We start from the raw sequence: 22,700 nt of genomic DNA, 5'->3' as shown, positions 1-22,700 counted from the left end.
ACGTTGTCACACCATTATCAAAAGGATAGACGCACATATGTATGTCCAAATTATGTTGTGTTGCATGATGTGATGTATATGTGCGTAGTTGCACTTAAGTCCACGCACCCAAAGGTCCCAAAAGTGTCCTAGTGCATGTCAGTTTAAGCACTGATAGGTGCATGAAAATGCCCTTGTGGGAAACGTGTGGGTGTGCCTTCCACACTACGGGGTAGAGATTTGATGCCTGAGAGATGCAGGTAAAAAAACAACATACAAAAACAATATTTTAGCTAAAACTGAGGCCCTTATCACACCGGTCACACTGGAAAGGTTTTCCTCCAGTGTTGACTCGCTAGTGTGGGAAATGTTTTCCTCAAGTGTGCTTAAGCTGGTGGTGTCTCTTCAGATTACCTGACTCATTGAAACCGATGTCACACAATTTACACCGGAAGGGTTTTTCTCCAGTGTGGAGACGCTGGTGTGTCTTCAGCAGACCCAACTGACTAAAGCTTTTGTCACACTGTTCACAGTGGAACGGTTTTTCCCCGGTGTGAACGCGCTTGTGTATCTTCAGACAATCCACCCGACTGAAACTTTTGCCACACTGCATACAGTGGTAAGACTTTTTTCCGGTGTGGATAAGACCGTGTTTCCTCAGATTACTCGGGTCATTAAAACTCTTGCCACAGTATTTACACTGGAAAGGTTGCTCTCCACTGTGGACAGTCTCGTGTCTTTTCAGGACAACTGGAAATCTGAAACTCTTGCCACACAATTTACAAGTGTGGGGTTTCTTTCCTGTGGAAGTCAGCTTGTGCGTTTTTACATCTCCTGGCTGAGTTAAAGTTTCGGTAAGCTGTTGATGACTGTAAGAGCTTGTTTCATCCGTGTCTCCTTGTTTCTGGCTGTCTGCAGTGCTGGTGATTTGTTGACAGGCTGCTGAGGGGATCTGTCCATTCCTTAACATTTGGCAGTAGAGGTCACTGTGGCTCCTCTTCGTGTTTTTATGGAGAGAGTCCTGAGATGTGAAGGCGTAGGACTCTGGACAGGAAAACAGCTGAGTCTGGGAAGACTCCGACCTCACAGCTGAGAGCAAGTGAGAAGAGAGAGAGAGAGGAAGAGAGAGGAGAGAAGGAGAGAGACAGGTGAAAATGGTGAGCAGACAACTCAAAAAGCCTCAATCATCTGTCCAACAATTCCCCTGCTTAGGAGCACTATGGGCTTCCTTGTTATTTATGAGGACAGGAATGCGGTTTTTGCGTTTCGTTTCTCCAGTACAGATTTAATTTAGAAAATGTTGTCCTGTACACTGACTAGTATCTATTTAATATTTTTACAATTTTAACATGGGTATAATTATATTTTGAGTTTGTACCAATAAAATGTATATAAAATAATAATATTGACCTACTACCTCCTGCGGGAGAAATTCAGTTTAAAATCAACCCAGCTGATCACTGCCCACAAGGGGCACAAAGCAGTTAGGGGTTAGGTAGTCTGGGAGGCTTCGGCTCAAAGCCTGAACAACAGGGGCGCGGCCACTGCGTTCTGATTCAAATCAACAGCCAATGAAGAAAAGGGGGTGGGATACACATGCAGTGGGTGTTGCATGTAAATAAGAGCGACGGGAAGCAATTTCCCCTTGAGAAATTGCGGCCGCCATTGTTGTGTTCTGCTGTTTGCCTCTCGTCGGACTTTTTAGACGAGTTGCACAGCTCTCAGACTGGTAAGAGGCGTGTCCGCTCAGATTCTGAGCGTAAGTTACATCCCGCCCACAAATACCAGGGCTATGGCCCAGAAGTTCCTCGCCGCTCCCGTTTGTATGCGAGAGCTGGCGAAAACTTCTGGGAACTGAGATTAGGGGTTAGGTGTCTTGCTCAAGCACACTTCGACCTTCACTTCACTTTGTCATATTCAACACATTCCAGGCGCAAAAACGGTCGCAATTGCTAGCCTTGCTGTAAAATGAATAGTTACTCCCATTATGTCCCCTGTAATTTAAGTACAAGGTGTGAATCGGTTCATGTTCCTGAATTGTTCACAGTAGTTAAGGGGTAAGTACAAGATTTACAGAATTAACGTGTACGCAATTTGTGCGTCGTTGTACATCAAATAGCGAAAATAGTATATCTTCAAGACGATTTACAAGCTAACAAGCTCAATGTGTCACATCATGTGACATGTTGTGAGCTTATAGACCTTATATATTTTCTTTTTTGCCTATTATGACCTGCTCAGAACAGGGATTAGCCAATAAAATAAAAAGCCAATACATAAACAAAACAACCTACCTATCCTTACTTTTAACCCTCTAACTATCCTAACCTATATCAAAACAAAAAGTACAATGGGAATCTAAACTAAACTATCTGTTCTAATCTAAATAAGGCAAAAGGTTTGTTTACAAAAAGCTGGCGCTGGTGGTTTGTAACACATACCACAGGGTTATGTTTGAAACTATAGGACAACAGAAAAATAGCAGGTTCACAAACTCAAAATGTGGGCACCTGTAGAGCACAGAGGGCTACCCAACTTTTAGCACCCCTACTGCAACACAGCACTCAGAGGGGGAGGCATGCGTTAATCCGACAGACCTTTTCTCCGACTATGTGGCATCCGCGTGCGGTTAGGGTTAGGGTGAGGGTTTGGTTCGGGTTTAGTATTGGAAACGTCGGAGCGCTGCGCTGTCGGAGGAATGCGCTGTCGGACTAACGTAGTGCACCCCTCAGAGGACAGCATGCTACACCATGTAACACACTGCCAATTCACACAGCTGCTCACAGCTCTTAAATAGGAGGTCTTCTTCAGTGATTGGTCCAGGATGATTGAAGGTGCCTAGCCAATCAGTGGCAGCCAGGTCTCCTCCCCAGCAGGACCTGAGCTGGGTGAATGCATGTCATGGTGCATACCAATGCAACAGTGAATACAATAAATACAACCCTTATATAGAACACAAATAGGTAACAGCTATACTTTGACAGTTCAATATTGTTCTGCCAGTAACCTGCAGGTAATAATTAAAGAAAAAAAGCAACACAAGCACCTGATAGTCAATCATGGTAAATGTATGCATTCACAAGATAATGAGAACAAACAGAGAAAGAAAATGTTACTTTAATTTAGTCGTTTTGATATTGTCAGATTTTGTGATTCCTCTGCTGTATCCTCATGTGTTTTTAGACTAATTATTTGACTAAAGCCTTCACCACAAACTGTACAAGACAAGGACTTTCCCCTGTATAAGTCCTCATTTGTGTTTTCAGTTAACTCTATTGACAAGAGCCTTTGCCACAAACTTTACAATTAAAAGGTTTTTCCCATGTATGAGTCCTTGTGTGTTTTGTTAGAGAACAAAACTTTACAAAACCCTAACCGCAAACTGTACAAGTCGAGGGCTTTTACCCTGCATGAATCCTTATGTGTATTTTAGGATCACTCATTCGACTAGAGCCTTTGTCACAAACTTTGCAAGTAAAAGGCTTTCTCCCTGTATGAGTCTCATGAGAATCAGTAGATTCATGTTTTGAGTAAAACCTTTATCGCAAAGTATACAAGTTGAGGGCTTTTCCCCTGTATGTGTTTTTAGTACACTCTTTTGACAAAAGCCTTTGCCACAATCTTTACAAGTACAAGTCTTTCCCCTGTACAAGGCCTCATGTGTATTTTAATATCACTCATTTGATTTGCCTTTGCCACAAAGTAAATGGCTTTCCCAGAATGAGACCTCATGTGTGTTTTGTGATGGCCCCCTGGGGCCTTTGCCAGGGTTCTGTGTGTTGTGCCTAACCATTGTGTGTTGCAGTGCTGGTTTGGTTTGACTTTGTGTGCTGGAATGTGCCGGACTGCTGGGCTCTGGTGGGCTATAATGGGCTCTGGTGGGCTGTGCTGGGCTCTGTTAGGTTGTACGGGGCAGTACTATACTATAGCCTAAACATTTTCATGTAAAACTATTGCCGGTGGACACAAACCCATGTAAAACTATTGCCCGTGGACACAGTGGTTAATCTCAAGTGCAAAGGGGCTACAGGGCTGACAAGAGCCTAGTACAGCCTATTAGAGCCTATTAGAGTCTAGTAAGGCCATTAAGTAAGTGGACATTAAAACATAGACTTAGATTCGAGAGCTAAACTTTTAGGACTAAAAGAGAAAAACAAATTGTAATGCCTTACCAAATTCTTGCATAATTTATGCTAATAAGGAAAGGTAGCATGATTGCACCATGGTAATAGATGGATTTCTGGACATCATAAACATGGACTTAAACTCTTAGATTACCTTTATAAGTTAATTAAAAGCTAAATTATAGCCTTTTCCCAGTTTTTGGCAATTAAGTTGCTCATTATGCAAATTTCTCGATATTTATGCCTAAACCGAGACTTTTACAGCTTGGCATCCGGCAGAAATGGATTCAGCGCCTAAAAATCATATAGAAACAACTCACTTAGTACTTTTACTCAAAAAGTACTAAGCCTAACCCTAACCCTAACCCTAACCACATTGTTTTCCAGGGGGAATTTTCCATTTTCGGCCCTGTCTACTCTATTCATGCTTTGTCTCGTCATTCCTCCTCAGGCCGCAGAAGCGGCCACAGAGGAGCTTTTCTGTTTGATTTTGTGTGCTTGCCTTTGTTAGCCTCAGTTAAAGTGGGCAGCATGTTTCCCTGCCTGTTTAAGTTGGAAACATAATATTTTCAATCATTGTCTTAATAAAATCAAATCTGTGTGGTTCCCCTTTCTTTGTGATTGGTCAAGACAAACCCCCAACAAATGGGGGTTTATCTTAAGCTAAAAGTTTGGTAGCTGTGTTAGTGGTTCTAAGCTACACAGCTTAGTGTTTGTAGTTACGATAGCTTGTGTTTGTAACAAGCAAGTCCAGGTTCAGTTTAGGTTTGGGGAACGATCGGAGGGAGGTGAATTTTGTTAATGGTCTTTGGTTACGGGACTTGAGAACATAAGCCAATTTTTTTCAAGATGGCCTCCTCCTTAGTGGAGCAGATAGTGATACAATATTTCAGGTTATGATACAAGGATGACATTTAGCACAAATACTTTGTTACTTTGTAAGGGCCACTCTTAAGGTAAAAGGTGCTGGCCTCTCAAAACTCCAAGATAAAGGTAGATCAAAGTAGCTTCTATACCACCACCTTCATCCAGCCTGGCTGGGTCCAGGATCATTGGCATTTGATGGATCTCATGAAAGAGTGGAACATTGGTGGCAAGCATGGTGTAGCCATCATGTTGAGAAACATGATGGGTCGGAGGTGATACTAGGGCATCATTGTTTTTGTCTTTCTGAAAAATTAAACATTTCTTCTAATCAGTTTGCCTGTTGGCTAACATTGGATTTGCATTTGCCATTTTTTGGGGGAGTGATTTCTGATTAATGCTGAGGGGCTATCCTTTTACCAACTTAATCAAAGTGATACCGCAAATTCAGGTATGGGATACAACTAGGTTTGGGTGACCTACACCTAGCCCGATCATTCATCCAGTGCCTTTTAAGTCCCATATGATCTGTACACCTTCCGGGTAAGTATATATGAACAAGTCATGAATAGCCCCGCTTACCCTTGGCTCGGCTCTCCCACGCTGGCACACCCTGTAAAAATGTTTTGTGGCCAGCACCGTTTTGTATAAGAGTGGCCCTTACAGAGTATTTGTGCCAAATGTCATGCTTGCATCACAAAGTGAACGATTATGTGACTTTGTTTGAAGGTGTAGTTAGGATGGGGGTGACCAGCTCTTCCTGTTAATGGGGTGACCATAGTACTGGGAAATGATGTTTCGCAGGGGTGCGGGTCTGGGCTGATCAGTCTGTTGTTCAGCCTTTACAACCGACAGTTGATAGGAAGTGCCAGGATGAAAACGATCCTACACTGAAGGAGCTGTACCATCTTCTTCTCAAATGAGGTGAAAAGCAAAATCGATCCATCAAAGTGGCTTCTCTGTTTCCTAATTTGTTACAGTGAAATCTAGTTAAGAGCTTGTAGATCAGCAATTTTCACTAATTTGGGTCCCAGTCATAGCCACACTTGACTAAAATGATGACCAGAGAGCCACCACGGTTATTTTCAATAATAAAATACCTGCCACCAATAAATAATGTATTTTATAAAAACTATGAACATAATAAGTGTATGTTAACACAGACCTCTACAGTAGTCAGTTAGAATCAATAGTAAAAACAAATAATAAGTACATACCTATCCTGTACAACTTTACTACGGGTTGCAGCATTGCAACAAAAAGTCCAGGTCCCTTGTCCATCTCACACTGTTCCTCTGACAACGTTGAATATCTTTTGGAGGCCCTCTCTCTTGATACAGTAGACCTCTCCCTGTGGTGCTCTGTTGAAATCACCAGTAGAAAAAGAAAAAAACATTTAATTATCTGTGATCTGTTGTGAGCTTGTAGATCTGCTACTTCCGATGATGCGCTACACCACTGTTCACGTAATTTGGCCCTTGGTGGAAAAAGTAATTGGGGAACCCCGGCTTCCATGCAATGTTTCCTCTGTTTTAGAGTTGTGGTGCTTGGGAGAACTTCTACTGTAAATTAATGTTCAAATACTACGTCTGATGAGAGAGAAGCTGATGAAAAGCCAAAAGGCAAGCACATCTACTACTAGGCTGGATGCTGGATCAAAAAAGTTAGTGTATAAGAATAAAAGTATGCACACCAGTATTGCTACTCCAAAATACTCCAAATGTGTACTTTTACCCCAAAAATGAAAAGTAAAATTGCATTTGGGAGCAGCAATACTGGTGTGAGGAATTTTATTCTTATACACTAATAAAAAGTCTGACCTCATCAGCTGCAATACTTTCTAATTAACCAACACACTTTGACTGTGGTAGAATTTGTACACGTCTTGTGCTGTAATGTTTGAATATTTTTGTACAACTGTATCATAATGAACAGAAAATAAATACGGTGAGATCCTGGTTTTGATTTCGACAGTCGAGACCAAACAATTTCGAAAGATTTTCTAGAATGTAGAATCAGAATCGTGACATCCCCCCTAGTTTGATTTAAAGTAACTTGATGGTGCTGGGAAGAACTCTAAACTTTTCACTGAAAAGAAAAAGTAATAATTTGCATTTCTTCTGCATTTTCTTTCCCCAAATTACATTTTGGGACTGTTTTGGGTCAGTGGTAAAAAACAATTGACATATTTTTCGCTTGAAATAACTTACATAAAGGCTTAAGCGGGGGACAATGTGTGTGTGTGTGTGTGTGTGTGTGTGTGTGTGTTTGTTTGTTTGACAGACAGCTGTCACCTCTTCTTCCCAGCGCTGAATCTATAGTTAATTTAGAATGTAGTGGCATGGAGTACCAGACCCACTTTCACCCCGCGTGATAGACCTACAAAACAACAGAATCAAATAAATAAAGAGAGAGAGAGCTTGAAACTTACTGAGATCCAAGTGGTCTTCAGGTTCCTGTTCAAGGTGGTCTTCAGGTCCTAGTTTAAGGTTGTCGTCAGGTTCCTGTTTAAGGTGGTCTTCAGGGTCCTGTTTAAGGTGGTCTTCGGGTTCATTTTTAAGGTGGTCTTCAGGTTCCTGTGTAAGGTGGTCTTCATGTTGTAGTTTAAGGTGGTCTTCAGGCCCCTGTTTAATAGAAACTGTCCTGACTTGAGAACTCAACTTCGCCTGCAGGTTGTACTCCACAGACTGGTCTGGAATGGAGTAGAATGCAGATTTAAGGACTTTGTTTATTTTTCAAAGACTGGATAGTGATGCCAAAAGCATGTTTTTACCAGTATGGTATGTCACTGAATTAGTGCTGGACAATATGGACTACATTTGAAAACAGCCCCCCCCCCCCCCCCCCCACTCCAACTGTCAATATTCAATAACTCAATATTTATTGTATTAAAATGTATAAACAGCCTAATATTCCTGTATAAACTGGCCAAATAGATTCAAATTATAAACCAGAATGTTGATTTAGATAGTATAGTCTATACAAAGTGTGGGGCGTCGCTAGGCAACAGCCTGCCAGGTAAGCACCTCAGCAGGGAGAGTCAGTGGGACAGAGGCGGTGCACGGCCAGCCAGGCCCCGCCCCCAGCTGGGCTGCGTCATCGACGGGCGTTACCTGCCCGTCTACCTGTGGAATCAGCCTGAAGTGAGCGCAGCCGTGGCACCCAGCTGGGGAGCGCACAAACAACGTAAAAGCACCGTCTCTGCCTCCGTGTGGACTGACTCTCCACGCTGGCCAGACAGGTGCACAGGCGGTAAGCGACCCCCCACTTCTTATCCTCCTCCTCATTTACCTGGTGTTATATAGATCGGAGTCTAATGTCTGTATCTCTCTGTTATAGGCAACCTAGGACCTGGTCCAAACCTTACAGAGCGTCTGTGGACAGGAATCCCCCGCAGAGCGCGGGCAGAGGATTACGCACAGACTTTATATGTTTCACTGAACCCTGGCTGGGTAGTGATAGTTATTGTTCTTGTCGACTTATGATTTGAAACGTAATAACAAGACGGCACCGGGGGAAACCCCGTGGACGTGCCGTATTCATTAATAAAACGCCCTGTGAGGCCTTCGCACATACTGCCTCCGAGTGTTGGTTTGGTTCAGTCTTCACAAGTGGTGGAGAATACGGGTAAAGACTGATCCACGCCAATACCTCTGATTATGGAGCATGCACAGGCACTCACTGCGCTCCTTAAGAGCCAGACCGAGTTACAAACAGCAGTGCAAAAGTTAATGGATAAAATGACACGGGACCCGGTGCTCTCGCGGGCACCAGGCGATGTACTCACCAAACTGTCTCCGGATGACGATGTGGAAGCCTACCTGGAAGTATTCGAACGCACCGCCGCTCGGGAGAGGTGGCCAGTGGCTGACTGGGCCTCGCTCCTCGCGCCGTTTCTGACCGGGGAAGCCCAGCGAGCGTGTCGGGACCTGACGCTGGCCGATGCTCGAGACTTCCCCAAATTAAAAGCTGCGATCCTGGCCTCCCACGGCTACAGCCTCCCCGCCCGGGCCCAGAGGTTCCACAACTGGGCCTACCAGGTGGCCCAGTCTCCGCGACCGCAGGTAGCCGCTCTGCTGAGAGTGGCGCACAGCTGGCTGACCACCGGGGGAGATCCGCCCGCCATCGACCGCCTGGTGATTGATAGATGCATCCGCTCGTTGCCGCCTGATGCACGGAAGTACGCCTCTCAAGTCAGCCCCAGCTCCCTGGAAGAGTTGGTGGCCCTGTTGGAGAACCACCAGGTTAGCGTGGAGATGCTAAAGACGACCAAGATGGACGCGCCGCGTGGCGGCCCTGACGAGCGCTCCGGCCGCGAGCGAAAGAGGACGCCGCCGCCCAACCGCTCGCCTCCCCGTCGGAGGAACTCGGCCCCAGAAAGGCCCAGTCGGGGCCCACCGACCCGGAGGTGCTACGTGTGTGGCCAGCAGGACCACATTTCCTGGAGCTGCCCGGACCGGGACCGCGACGTCGCCATGCCTACCGCGTCCAGCGCGGACGGAGCCAGAGCCTGCCTCCACTCGGGAAGCAGCCCGGGAAGCCACTCCGTCCTGCCGGTGAAAGTGGGGGGAGTCGACACGCACGCGCTCCTGGACTCAGGAAGCGCCGTCACCCTGGTCCACGCCGCCCTGGCCGGGCCCTTGGAGAAGGCCACCATCCCGGTCACATGTGTCCATGGCGACCTCCGCCATTACCCGGTCAGCCACATCCACATCCAGACGGCCCGGGGCAACGCCGTGGTGACCGCCGGCGTCGTCCCGAATCTTCCCGTGCCGCTCTTGATCGGCTCCGACTGCCCGCTCTTCGCCAGGTACTGGGAGCCGGGTCTGACCCGTCCGCCGCCGCCAGCGACGGCCCACTCGGCCCACTAGGCCCACTCGGCCCAGCCCGGCCACGGGCCGCCCGGCCTGCCCCGCCTTTGGAGCTCTCAGCGACACCTCCCTCAGCGGCGACTCCACAGGAAGGGACGCGGCGGCGCCCGAGGAGGAGGATCCACCCAACGCCCCGGCGGAGACCACGCCGGAGCCAGACGCAGACGCGGACCCGTTCATGGAGTTTCCGCGCCCTGAAGCGTGTGCCTCGGAGCGGAGAGGGGAGTTCGCCACGGCCCAGTGGACCGACCCGAACCTTGAGATGGCCAGGCAGCACGTCGTGGCCATAGACGGACAGAAGGGCGAGGGGGTGAGTGACCTTGTGTCGCCATACTTTAATGTGAAAAATGGATTGTTATATCGGGCCGTGTTAGTTAGCGGGGAAGAGCTAGTGGAACAGCTCTTGGTGCCGAAACCGTATGTCACTCGAGTTCTATATTTAGCCCACACTCACCAGTTCGGGGCCCACTTGGGGGTGAAGAAAACGTATGATCGCATATTGGCTCGCTTCTATTGGCCCGGGGTGAAACGGGCTGTGGAGGATTTTTGCAAGAGCTGTCCGGAATGTCAAAAAATGTCTCCCCGTCCCTCACAACGTAACCCCCTGGTACCACTACCGATTATCGATGTGCCGTTTTCGCGACTAGCTATGGACATTGTGGGCCCACTCCCCAAGTCCGCCCGGGGCCACCGTTACATTCTCGTCATTGTGGACTATGCCACCCGCTATCCAGAGGCCATACCATTACGCACCGCGTCAGCCAAGGCTGTTGCGCACGAACTGTTAATGCTCTTTAGTCGGGTGGGAATTGCGGACGAGGTACTCACGGACCAGGGCACGTGTTTTATGTCTCGAGTTATGACACTACTGTACCGCTGGCTAAAAGTGAAACGCATACGCACATCGGTGTATCATCCCCAGACCGACGGACTGGTGGAGCGGTTTAACCAGACTCTAAAAAAAATGTTGAAAAAGTTGATTGATGTGGATGGCAAGGACTGGGACCAGTTAATTCCCTACGTCCTGTTCGCCATCAGAGAGGTGCCCCAGGCTTCCACAGGGTTTTCTCCGTTTGAACTGGTGTATGGGAGGAGACCGCGCGGCCTGTTGGACCTCGCCAAGGAAACCTGGGAAAGCCAGCCGTCTCCCCACCGGAGTGTAATCGACCATGTCGCGCAGCTGCAAACACGAGCAAAGAAGATTTGGCCCCTGGTCCGCCAGCATATGGAGCAGGCACAGAGGGACCAGTGCCGCACCTACAACCGGGGGGCCAAGCTCCGGGAGTTCCAGGTCGGGGAGAAAGTGTTGGTACTGGTCCCCACCTCCGAGTGCAAGTTCCTGGCCCAGTGGAAAGGGCCCTACGAGGTGGTGGAGAAAGTAGGCCCGGTCGACTACCGAGTGAGGCAGCCGGGTCGGCGCAAAGGCCACCAGATTTACCACGTGAATATTCTAAAACAGTGGCACACAGCGGGGCCGCTGCCTTCCTCGGTCCTACTGGCCACCACCTCTCCGCGGACCCCCGCCGCCGTGCCGACAGGAGATGACTTGGCCCCGTCGCAGCGCCAGGACCTGAAGGAGCTGCTGGCGCGCAACGACGACATCTTCTCCGAGCTGCCCGGCCGGACCACCGCCATCCGCCATGACATCCGCACCAACCCCGGCGAAATAGTGCGCCAGCGGCCCTACCGGATACCGGAGGCCCGGAGAGTGGCCATCAAAGAGGAGGTGAAGAAGATGTTAGAACTCGGCGTAATAGAGGAGTCCCACAGCCCCTGGTCCAGTCCAATTGTGATCGTGCCGAAACCTGACGGGACCTTGAGATTCTGTAATGACTTTAGGAAGCTGAATGAAGTCTCGGCCTTCGATGCTTATCCCATGCCACGAGTCGATGAGCTGATCGAGCGCCTGGGACCGGCCCGCTTCGTCAGTACCCTGGACCTAACGAAGGGGTACTGGCAGGTGCCCCTGACGGAGAGAGCCAAGGCCAAGACGGCGTTCTCCACCCCCGAGGGCCTCTTCCAGTACCGCGTCCTGCCGTTTGGAGTCCATGGCGCCCCCGCAACCTTCCAGCGGCTAATGGACCGGGTCCTGCGGCCCCACCGGGACTATGCTGCCGCGTACCTCGACGATATCGTCATACACAGCCCTAGTTGGTCCCAGCACCTCCTGCACCTCGACGCCGTCCTGGGCGCCCTAAGACGAGCCGGCCTCACCGCGAACGCCAAGAAGTGCCGGGTGGGTCTAGCGGAGACTGACTATCTTGGATACACCATCGGACGAGGGTGTGTGAAGCCCCAGGTCCGGAAGGTGGAGCGGATCCGGGACTGGCCCCGGCCCGCTACTAAGAAGCAAGTAAAATCATTCATGGGTCTAATCTCATATTATCAAAAGTTTATTAAAAATTACGCTACTATTGCAGCACCCCTATATGAGCTGACGCGCCAGAGCCTGCCCCACCACGTCGCTTGGACAGCGGAGACTGAGGCGGCGTTCGTCACGCTGAAGGCTGCACTATGCGAGGAACCGGTGCTGATCGCCCCGGACTTCCAGAAGCCGTTCCTCCTCCACACCGATGCGTCCGGCACCGGGGTCGGAGCCGTGCTGGCGCAGGTGGTGGAGGGAGACGAGCACCCGGTCACGTTCATCTCCAGGAAACTCCTCAAACATGAACGAAACTACGCCACGGTGGAGAAAGAGTGCCTCGCCGTGAAGTGGGCCATTCATCACCTGCGGTACTACCTGTGGGGGAGGACCTTCACGCTCGTCACGGACCACGCCCCGTTGAAGTGGATGGCCAGGAACAAGAACCGAAACGACCGGGTCACCAGATGGTTCCTTGAGCTCCAAGACTACCGCTTCACCGTGGAACACCGTCCAGGGAAAGAGATTCCCCACGCCGACGCCCTCTCGAGGCTGTACGAGGAAAGAAGTGAAGCTCCCGACCCAGGCACGGAGCTTAGGGGGGGGATATGTGGGGCGTCGCTAGGCAACAGCCTGCCAGGTAAGCACCTCAGCAGGGAGAGTCAGTGGGACAGAGGCGGTGCACGGCCAGCCAGGCCCCGCCCCCAGCTGGGCTGCGTCATCGACGGGCGTTACCTGCCCGTCTACCTGTGGAATCAGCCTGAAGTGAGCGCAGCCGTGGCACCCAGCTGGGGAGCGCACAAACAACGTAAAAGCACCGTCTCTGCCTCCGTGTGGACTGACTCTCCACGCTGGCCAGACAGGTGCACAGGCGGTAAGCGACCCCCCACTTCTTATCCTCCTCCTCATTTACCTGGTGTTATATAGATCGGAGTCTAATGTCTGTATCTCTCTGTTATAGGCAACCTAGGACCTGGTCCAAACCTTACAGAGCGTCTGTGGACAGGAATCCCCCGCAGAGCGCGGGCAGAGGATTACGCACAGACTTTATATGTTTCACTGAACCCTGGCTGGGTAGTGATAGTTATTGTTCTTGTCGACTTATGATTTGAAACGTAATAACAAGACGGCACCGGGGGAAACCCCGTGGACGTGCCGTATTCATTAATAAAACGCCCTGTGAGGCCTTCGCACATACTGTCTCCGAGTGTTGGTTTGGTTCAGTCTTCACAAAAGAAATAAAGACATGTTGCCAGCATGTATTAAAAAAATACATTTTCTAAACAAAATAAAATGTAGCAGGCAGTATTTGAAAATGTACATTTGAAACAGCCTACACATGTTATCACAGATTTGCGGATCCTGAAATGGAGAGGACACACCTAAACAAACACTCAAAAAATGTTTTCACCAAAGAACTGCTGTAAATCATGTGGATCTTAGGATCCGCATACAAACGGGTCTTCACGTGACCAGCCTATGACATCAGTCATCTATGACATCAGTCATCCATGGCACTGTTTCCCAAACAGTGGGTCGGGACCCATTTGTGGGTCGCGGACCGATCTTTGTGGGTCCCGAGTAAAGTTTCGTACATTTAAAAATATAAATATCTTATTTCTAAGGATTTAAAAAAGTTTAAACAAAAGAATCACAACTTTTCATTTAAAGTTGAAGAAGTAGTCAAAATAGCAGATCTACAACCTCACATCGCGGCGGGAAGTGACACGTTGTTGTAGATCTGCTATTTTCACAAGTTTGGGTCCCAGGCAAATGTCTAATTTATCTTTTGAGTCTTGAGCTGAAATGTTTGGGAACCACCGATCTATGACATATCTACGACGTATGACTACAAATTTGGGCCAAGATTCCGTGCAGTCATAGCTACACTTTACTAAAATCATGACCAGAGAGGCAGCACGATTTTCAATAATAAAATACCTGCCACCAATAAATCTGTCTGTTAACACAGACCCCTCTCTACAGTAGTCAGTTAGAACCAATAGTAAATAAAACGGTACATACCTATTCTGTACAACTTTACTACGGGTTGCAGCATTGCAACAGAAAGTCCAGGTCCCTTGTCCATCTCACACTGTTCCTCTGACAACGTTGACTATCTTTTGGAGGCCCTCTCTCTCGATGCTGTAGACCTCTCCCTGTGGTGCTCTGTGGAAATCACCAGTAGAAAAAACTAATTTCATTAGCTGCGATCTGTTGTGAGCTTGTAGATCTGCTACTTTCAGTGATGCGCTACACCACTGTTCACATAATTTGGCCCTTGGTGAAAAAGTAATTGGGGAACCCTGGTTTGCAAAGATGTTCTGTTCTGTTCTGTTGAAATGCAGCCAGTATTCTTCTGACTACAATGATATCACGCTTTACTTATTGATCATTGCCATATTGTTGCCGGGTCAACTCAGTGCATAGAAACCATAGGAAAAATTTAGGCCGGTGCTCCTGTGTTGGATATTTTGTGATTATGTGGATTTATATGCCTTTTTTATGTCAGCCAACTACATTTGCAGACTTCAGCCGAGTGCACCAGCATGTTATAAGCAAAATGTAACACTTTGTGGACGTACAGAATATCCATGAAGACCGCCTGCTGATGTCTGGACTAATAACCCTCAAGCATGGCCATCAGGTCTGGTAGTACTTACATTTACTTAATTAATTCAAATCTTGAAATATTTCATGGCTTGCTGGTGCGCTGGGTTTTGATTACCAACAGCCGTTAGGTTGTTGGTATATGTTACTGTATATGGTATATTTGCACCCGTTTTATTGCAAACTATCTCAAAACAACTGATTAATGGGGAATACCACTCATTTTCAACATTGAACTGTCTTTAGAGATGTTGTGTGGAAATAAGAAAAAAATACTTTTTTGCCTAGAACTGGAGAATTGATTGAGGTCATGTTTTGATTGAATATTTTATTAGGCAAAAAAATGTAAAACAACACATTTACATTTAAGATACTTTGTCTAACAGGTCCGTTCATAAAAGTCCTTGCGGACTTGTTTCCAATGAGGGCCTTGGTATTCAATTCATAGACATATATAGTGGCATCACAGTTCGAATATCATTACACAAAGAAAATAAAAAAACAGCAAGAATATATATATATATATATATATATATATATATATATATATATATATATATATATATATATATATATATATATATATATATATACACACACACACACACATATACATGTATATATATATATATACATATATACATACAATACTATGTACAACAAAATAAATAAAAAAAAGGGGGGGAAAGATATGTACAAGAACGGGGGGGGGGGGGGGGGGGTCAGCTGTCTAATGGGAAAATGGTACTACCTCCTCTTTTGGCCTCCTGAAAGGTGATTTTTTAAGGCTCTTTTAAATGAGCCCAGCGAACTGCATTTTTTGAGGGATGGGGTTAGCCCATTCCAATCCTGGGTGGCAGTGCTGTAGAAGGAGAATTTGCCCATGTTTGTTTTATGGGTGGGTGGTACCAAATTGTTGTTAACGCTCCCTCTGGTATTGTGACTGTGGGTGTCACTAACCTTTTGGAGGTATTTACTCAGATATGCGGGAATAGGGGGCATATCGGGCAAATTTTCGTTTACAATTTTGAAGGCCAGTCCCATTTTTAGTTGTTTAACCCTGTCTTCCACCCTGAGCCAGCCTAGGCTGGCAAAATGGGTGGGAGACAGGTGGGTCATGGGCCCCAATCCGAGGAGTAGCCGAATCAGTTTGTTTTGGGAGGTTTGAAGCTTAGTCTTCAGTGACACTGAGGTGTTGGAGTACCAGGAGGTGCTAGCATAGTCAAAATGTGGTTGAATCAGGGCCCCTGAGAGGGTCCTGAGGGCCTGTGGGTTGACAAAAGAGGAAACTCTGCCCATAAATTTGGTTCTCTGGTTTACTATTTTGACCACCTTTGTCCCCATGCTTTCACCTGACAGGTATTTGTCGAGAATACAACCCAAATAGGTAATCTCTTCTTTGCTAGCGATAATTGTGTCATTGACCTTGAAATCATTTACCTCCATCTGTCTGAGTGATCAGTGACGCGTGATTTGGGAACGTACGGGACCAGTTGGCAAACCCCTCCCTGACTGTCTCCACTGGCTGAATCACGGCCTGCTTGAAAGGTACATAGGTGGAACATTGCTGTATGTTATGCCACACAGTTAGTGACAGGACACTGTTACTAAAAAAACACAATATAAACGACAGCTTTTGTGCATTTGTGCAGCAGGAGAGGCGGATCCATCCATCTGCAGGCTGGCAGACGGCTGTTACTTAATCCTAGAATGGGGAATCTCACTTCCAGCTGAAACAGTGCGACTTGTAGTAGTTTATAATAGCATTATGGTTATATATCACATTTCACAAGACATAGTGCTTGTAGATAATAGAGATCAATTGGCTGAACATGCTCTAATAAGTCTTAACTTTATATTCAAGACACACTGTTTCAGCTGGAAGTCAGATTCCCTATTCTAGTGAATGCAGCAGCCTAGAGGGCGGAGCCAAAAGTACACTGGGCGTATGTCACTGATCACATGACCTCAATCAATACTCCAGTTCTAGGCAACATAGAAGGGGGGGGACTTTTTTCTTATTTCCTCACAACAGCTCTAAGGTGTACTAAAGACATAGTTTAATGTTGAAAATGTTGAACATTAGTGGTATTCCCCTTTAAGTTCACCAATTTCCCCCACATAATTGTATTAACTTATTTTTTTACTTAAAATGTCCAAATAGCAGATGAAAACGTAACCCTAACCCTGAAAATCATTAAACCGCTTTCAACCTGGTGTACCTCTTTAGGGCATGAATCATGATGATTACAGTATATAGGCAGAATCGCAGAAAGTTTTGAATGGTTAAACATTTTCCCAAGATCGGTGGTTGTTGTAATGACCTGCACTACAGAAATTCACCATATTTTGCGCTGTGGTGAAATGAAAAACATACAATGTAACAACGTGTACGTTCCGTAATGCAATTCCAATGGTGAAAGCTGTGTTGTTTAACCCAGCGAAGGAATGACGGATTCAGCCAAGCCCCGAAATACCCCTATGTGTGTCTCAAAGAACGTGTTAATGGAAACAAATGAAAATAGCCTACATTCATTACATAACATACGGTGAAGTATTGTAGTGCAGGTAATAGCAACAACCGCCGATCTTGGGAAAAATGAAAACGGGGCCGCCAAATATTCACGATTCTGCCAATAATCATATTCTTTTAGACACACATCTGAGTTTTTGCCGGATAAAACAAGGGAATCACGTGACGTTGATCCCCTTCCCCTATTCGCTCATACTAGGACATGACGTGTGTGGGCAGAAGAATAATACAAAGAACAAGTCAAAGAAATTGAGTAGCGATAGCGAAAACAGTCGCATCAGCTTGTAACAACATTCATGTCAAACTATTTGAACGACTCTATCAAACAAGATGTCGACAATGGCAAATATTGCGGCATGGTCATGCTGGACCTCCAGAAGGCCTTTGACACCGTTAATTACCCAATTATGATCAATAAGCTCAAAGCAATAGGTTTTGATGATACGTCGGTGAGCTGGATGAGATCCTATCTGGAAGGGAGGGAGCAAGTGGTGGAAGTAAACGGCACCCAGTCCCCTCCCCTCCCAGTGACTTGCGGTGTTCCGCAAAGAAGTATACTAGGACCTTTTACTGTTCCTGATATATGTGAACGATATGTCTTCAGCTTGCGACTGCAAACTGTTCCTGTTCGCAGATGACTCGGCTCTGCTGTTCTCGGACAGGGACAGGCTGCAGGTTGAGAAAACTCTCAGCTCTGAACTCAACAAGATCTGCATCTGGCTCTCCGACAACAAACTATCATTACACCTGGGTAAAACTGAATCCATCCTCTTTGGGTCCAGTTCTAACCTTAGCAAGGCTGAGAGTTTCACGATCAAAGTGGGTGATGATGTTATCACAATAAAGGAGGAAATTACCTACCTGGGTTCCATCTTGGAGGCAAACCTCTCCGGTAACAAAAACGCCAAAAGAATGATCAAAAAGGTAAACCAAAGAATACGCTTTTTGTATAGGATTGGACGTCTAATCAGTAAGAATACTCTGAAGATTCTTGCAGGGGCCCTCATACAAGGTTATTATGATTATGCATGCACTTCATGGTATCACATTCACAACACCTCCAAGGCCTTAAAAACAAGGCTCCAAACATCCCAAAACAAACTAGTAAGGCTACTTCTTGGCCTCAATCACAAAACCCATCTAACTCCTGCTCATTTTGCTAGGATTGGATGGCTTAGGGTTGAGGACAGAGTACAGCAACTTGCTATGGGCTTGGTCTTCAAGATATACCACAACATTGGGATCCCCCTGTATTTGTCAAAATACTTCCTAAATGTTAATGAAGTCCATGATCATAACACCAGAGGCAGATTTGGCTCAACAAAGGGAATGAACTCGTTCTCATGCTATTCATCAAACATGTGGAATGCCCTACCAAAAGGAGTAAAGGAGTGTAAAACCCTACTCACTTTCAAAACTGCCCTAAAGATACCTTCAGGAGGCTGCAATTCGAAAATGGCCCCTGTCTAAGTCTTAACCTACCCCCTACCCCCCCCCCCCTACTATTTGTTTGTTTAATAAAAATGTCAACTTCCTGTTTTACTATTTGAAGATCCGGATCCGGATCCGTGGATCCAGTCCGGGTTTTCTTCTTAATAAAAATAGTAAAATCAACAGGAAGTTAACATTTTTATAAAAAAAACAAAGCTCCGTTCCGTAAGCAGAAATAGGACATCCGGTTTTCGAGCTAGCAGAAATAAGGTTTCCGGTTGCCTTCAAAATAAGATCGCAATTTTGTAATGTTTTTTAAAAGACACAAATCTATTTTAGAAATACATTTATGATGTATGTCTTTTAAATGGCGCATACTAGAACACTTCTAAGTATTTTTTTAAAGAGACAAATCTATTTAAAAAATGCATTTATGATGTACTGTCTGTCTTTTTAAATGGCTTATACTAGATCACTTCTAAGTGCTAGGTTGTTCCTGATTTAAACTGGCTATTGATCCCCATTAAATGTGCACTTAGCACAGTTTCTGATCCTGTTTTGAACTTTAACTGGATATTCATTTGTGTTTGTTACATATGTATTAATTGTTTTTGTATTGTTTGTCCATTGTTGTAATAATGCTGCCTAGCTAGACCAGGTCACTCTGGAAAATTATCATGATATAATATTGTTTATTGCAGAAGCAAATAAACAATGATAAAAGCAACAACAAAATATGCTACAAATAATAATAGTAGATAGTGCAGGTGAGATTTAAAAAAATAAAGCATGGGGGGTTTATAATGATGATCTCAACTATTTAAAAACTAAAATACAAAACAAATAAGAATGTAATCACAATAATTCATAAAAAATGTGTATGTGTATGTGTGTGTGTGTGTGTGTGTGTGTGTGTGTGTGTGTGTGTGTGTGTGTGTGTGTGTGTGTGTGTGTGTGTGTGTGTGTGTGTCAATTCTCTATCTGAACTTGATAGAAAATTGATACAGACCAGTACAGAATGTTGGTGAACATTGCGAGATAATTTGTAAAAAAAAAAAAAGAAAGTGGCAGGCCATCCAGTGCGGCCAGAGGTAAGAAAAGTGCCGTTCTCAGACAATAGTGGACACTGGACAGGAGACGGCTCTTTGCCGTGGCACTTGTGAGATATGCACGCGTTTAGGGAGACCCCCTCTACCACGCCACACTCTCCGCTAAGCATGAGAGGTGTATTTTGAAAAGTGGCGGGCCGTCCAGTGAGGTCAGAAAAGGGCCATTTTCAGTGCATATAGCCTTTACAAATTGGACACTGGACCGGAGACGGCTGGGGATGCCAACACTTGTGACATAAGCACGGGTTCGGGGAGACCCCCTCTACACCGCCACACTATCCGCTAAGCGGGCGAGGTGTAGAAAAAAGTGTGGCGGACCGTCCAGTGAGGTCAGAGGTCAGAGAAGTGCCGTTTATGCCATTTTCAGACAATAGTGGACACTGGACCGGAGACGGCTGGGGATGCCAGCACTTGTGACATAAGTACATGTTCGGGGAGAGACCCCCTCTACACTGCCACACTCTCCGCTAAGCGGGAGAGGTGTAAAAAAAAGTGTGGCGGACCGTCCAGTGAGGTCAGAGGTCAGAAAAGTGCCCTTTTCTGACGTTTTCAAACAATAGTGGACACTGGACCGGAGACGGCTGGGGATGCCAGCACTTGTGACATACGTACGCGTTCGGGGAGACCCCCTCTACAACACCACACTCTCCGCTAAGCGGGAGAGGTGTAAAAAAAAGTGTGGCGGACCGTCCAGTGACTTGTGACCCCCTCTACACCACCACACTCTCCGCTAAGCGGGCGAGGTGTAGAAAAAAGTGTGGCGGACCGTCCAGTGAGGTCAGAGGTCAGGGAAGTGCCGTTTCTGCCATTTTCAGACAATAGTGGACACTGGACCGGAGACGGCTGGGGATGCCAGCACTTGTGACATAAGCACGGGTTCGGGGAGACCCCCTCTACACTGCCACACTCTCCGCTAAGCGGGAGAGGTGTAAAAAAAAGTGTGGCGGACCGTCCAGTGAGGTCAGAGGTCAGAAAAGTGCCCTTTTCTGCCGTTTTCAGACAATAGTGGACACTGGACCGGAGACAGCTGGGGATGCCAGCACTTGTGACATACGCACGTGTTCGGGGAGACCCCCTCTACACTGCCACACTCTCCGCTAAGCGGGAGAGGTGTAAAAAAAAAGTGTGGCGGACCGTCCAGTGACCGAACGCGTGCGTATGTCACAAGTGCTGGCATCCCCAGCCGTCTCCGGTCCAGTGTCCACTATTGTCTGAAAACAGCACTTTTCTGTCCTCTGACCTCACTGGACGGTCCGCCACACTTTTTTTTACACCTCTCCCGCTTAGCGGAGAGTGTGGTGTTGTAGAGGGAGTCTCCCCGAACGCGTGCGTATGTCACAAGTGCTGGCATCCCCAGCCGTCTCCGGTCCAGTGTCCACTATTGTCTGAAAACGGCACTTTTCTGACCTCTGACCTCACTGGACGGTCCGCCACACTTTTTTTTACACCTCTCCCGCTTAGCGCAGAGTGTGGTGTTGTAGAGGGGGTCTCCCCGAACGCGTGCGTATGTCACAAGTGCTGGCATCCCCAGCCGTCTCCGGTCCAGTGTCAACTATTGTCTGAAAACGGCACTTTTCTGACCTCTGACCTCACTGGACGGTCCGCCATACTTTTTTTTACACCTCTCCCGCTTAGCGGAGAGTGTGGCAGTGTAGAGGGTCCAGTGTCCAATTTCTATAGGCTATGCAGTCCTTTGAACAGCATTTATCCATTTAGATACATTTTTAATGTTTTAAAAAAACGTTTTTGTTACACAGAAACATAATATGTGTTGTATAGCTTCGTTTAAATGCTTAATTTATAGTTTTAATGTGCAAATGAACCGTTTTTCAATGGTTTTCAATGGTTTCTTTTTACTCTAGAGGGTACTCTTATTCTGAAGAGATCGTCAACCGGAAGTCTTATTTCTGCTCCGTTATTTCTGTTCACGGAACACAGCTAAAAAAAGCAAACAGTACTGGGTTTGGTGATGCTCTATATAGGGCATCGCAGTTCCCGCCCACTTCCTGGTGCCACTGCAAAATACTCAATGTATTTTTCCCATTGACTTTTCCAAAAATATTTATATCAATTAATTTAAGCCTAGAATCAAGCTATCCAGGATCCTGGTGAATCATGACCATAAAACGTTTGATTCTGTGAAAAAAATGTTTTGAAAACGGCAAAACAAAGGGTATTCATCAAATATAGTATATCATATCATTAAATATAAAATAAAAAAAATCACAGAAAAAAAGGTTTTATGGTCATGATTCACCAGGATCCTGGATAGCTTGATTCTAGGCTTAAATTAATTGATATAAATATTTTTGGAAAAGTCAATGGGAAAAATGCATTGCGTATTTTGCAGTGGAACCAGGAAGTGGCCGCAACTGCGATGCCCTATTGTCTGAATCAACTTTGTGTTCGTTTACATGCTAAAAGAGTGACTTTGAGAGCTGTTTGAATTTTTGAATTATTTTTGAATATTTTGAATTATCAATTTCTAAACAATGGAACAATTATTTTTGTTTTCTTGTCCACCTTTAGAGTTACATCATGGCAAGGTAACTACACAACCAAAACCTCTACCAAAGTGGTCTTGCCCTTTAATGAGTCTTCCAGTTTAGTAGACCTTGTATTGTGAATTTGTACTTCCATGTAGCCTACTGATGTTCTCATGCCTTACTAAATAAAGTACATCCATCAATCAATCAATCAATAAAACAATTGATGGTTTAAATGACAATAAACAAGTTGAGCTGTGACTCACCGCTGAGTGTAAATTGTAGGCTACCTCGTTTATGAGACGTTTTTCACCATGTTGTCAGTTCTACA

The 22,700-nt window shown here is 46.2% G+C and overlaps 1 protein-coding gene and 1 long non-coding RNA gene across 2 annotated transcripts in view; both read right to left on the bottom strand.

Moving 5' to 3' along the window:
- Positions 1-22,700, bottom strand: part of LOC311065093 — a 442,153-nt gene that overhangs the window by 214,424 nt on the left and 205,029 nt on the right. The gene's annotated exons all lie outside the window — the stretch shown is intronic.
- On the bottom strand, positions 45-22,700 carry LOC311065089 (uncharacterized protein). The gene is made up of 5 exons (XM_084085302.1): positions 22,636-22,700; positions 14,226-14,369; positions 7,399-7,659; positions 6,185-6,328; positions 45-1,068 (listed from the first exon to the last, which is right to left on the bottom strand). Exons 2-5 carry the CDS (start codon positions 14,287-14,289, stop codon positions 356-358), a joined length of 1,182 nt encoding a protein of 393 aa, XP_083941428.1. The 5' UTR covers positions 14,290-14,369; positions 22,636-22,700; the 3' UTR covers positions 45-355.

The sequence above is a fragment of the Gymnoscopelus microlampas genome (assembly GCF_963454915.1).
Source record: "Gymnoscopelus microlampas genome assembly, chromosome: 17".
Classification (NCBI taxonomy): Eukaryota; Metazoa; Chordata; class Actinopteri; order Myctophiformes; family Myctophidae; genus Gymnoscopelus; species Gymnoscopelus microlampas.
The sequence above is the reverse complement of the archived record's forward strand: the minus strand, read 5'-3'. Positions and strand labels throughout refer to the sequence as shown.

Coding starts and splice junctions, on each gene's coding strand:
- LOC311065089 (XM_084085302.1), bottom strand. CDS start 14,289: ATGGACAAGGGACCTGGACTTTCTGTTGCAATGCTGCAACCCGTAGTA. Junction 6,329..7,398: donor TGAAGACCACTTGGATCTCA/GTAAGTTTCAAG, acceptor TGATTTCAACAG/AGCACCACAGGGAGAGGTCT. Junction 1,069..6,184: donor AGTAAAGTTGTACAGGATAG/GTATGTACTTAT, acceptor ACTTGCTCTCAG/CTGTGAGGTCGGAGTCTTCC.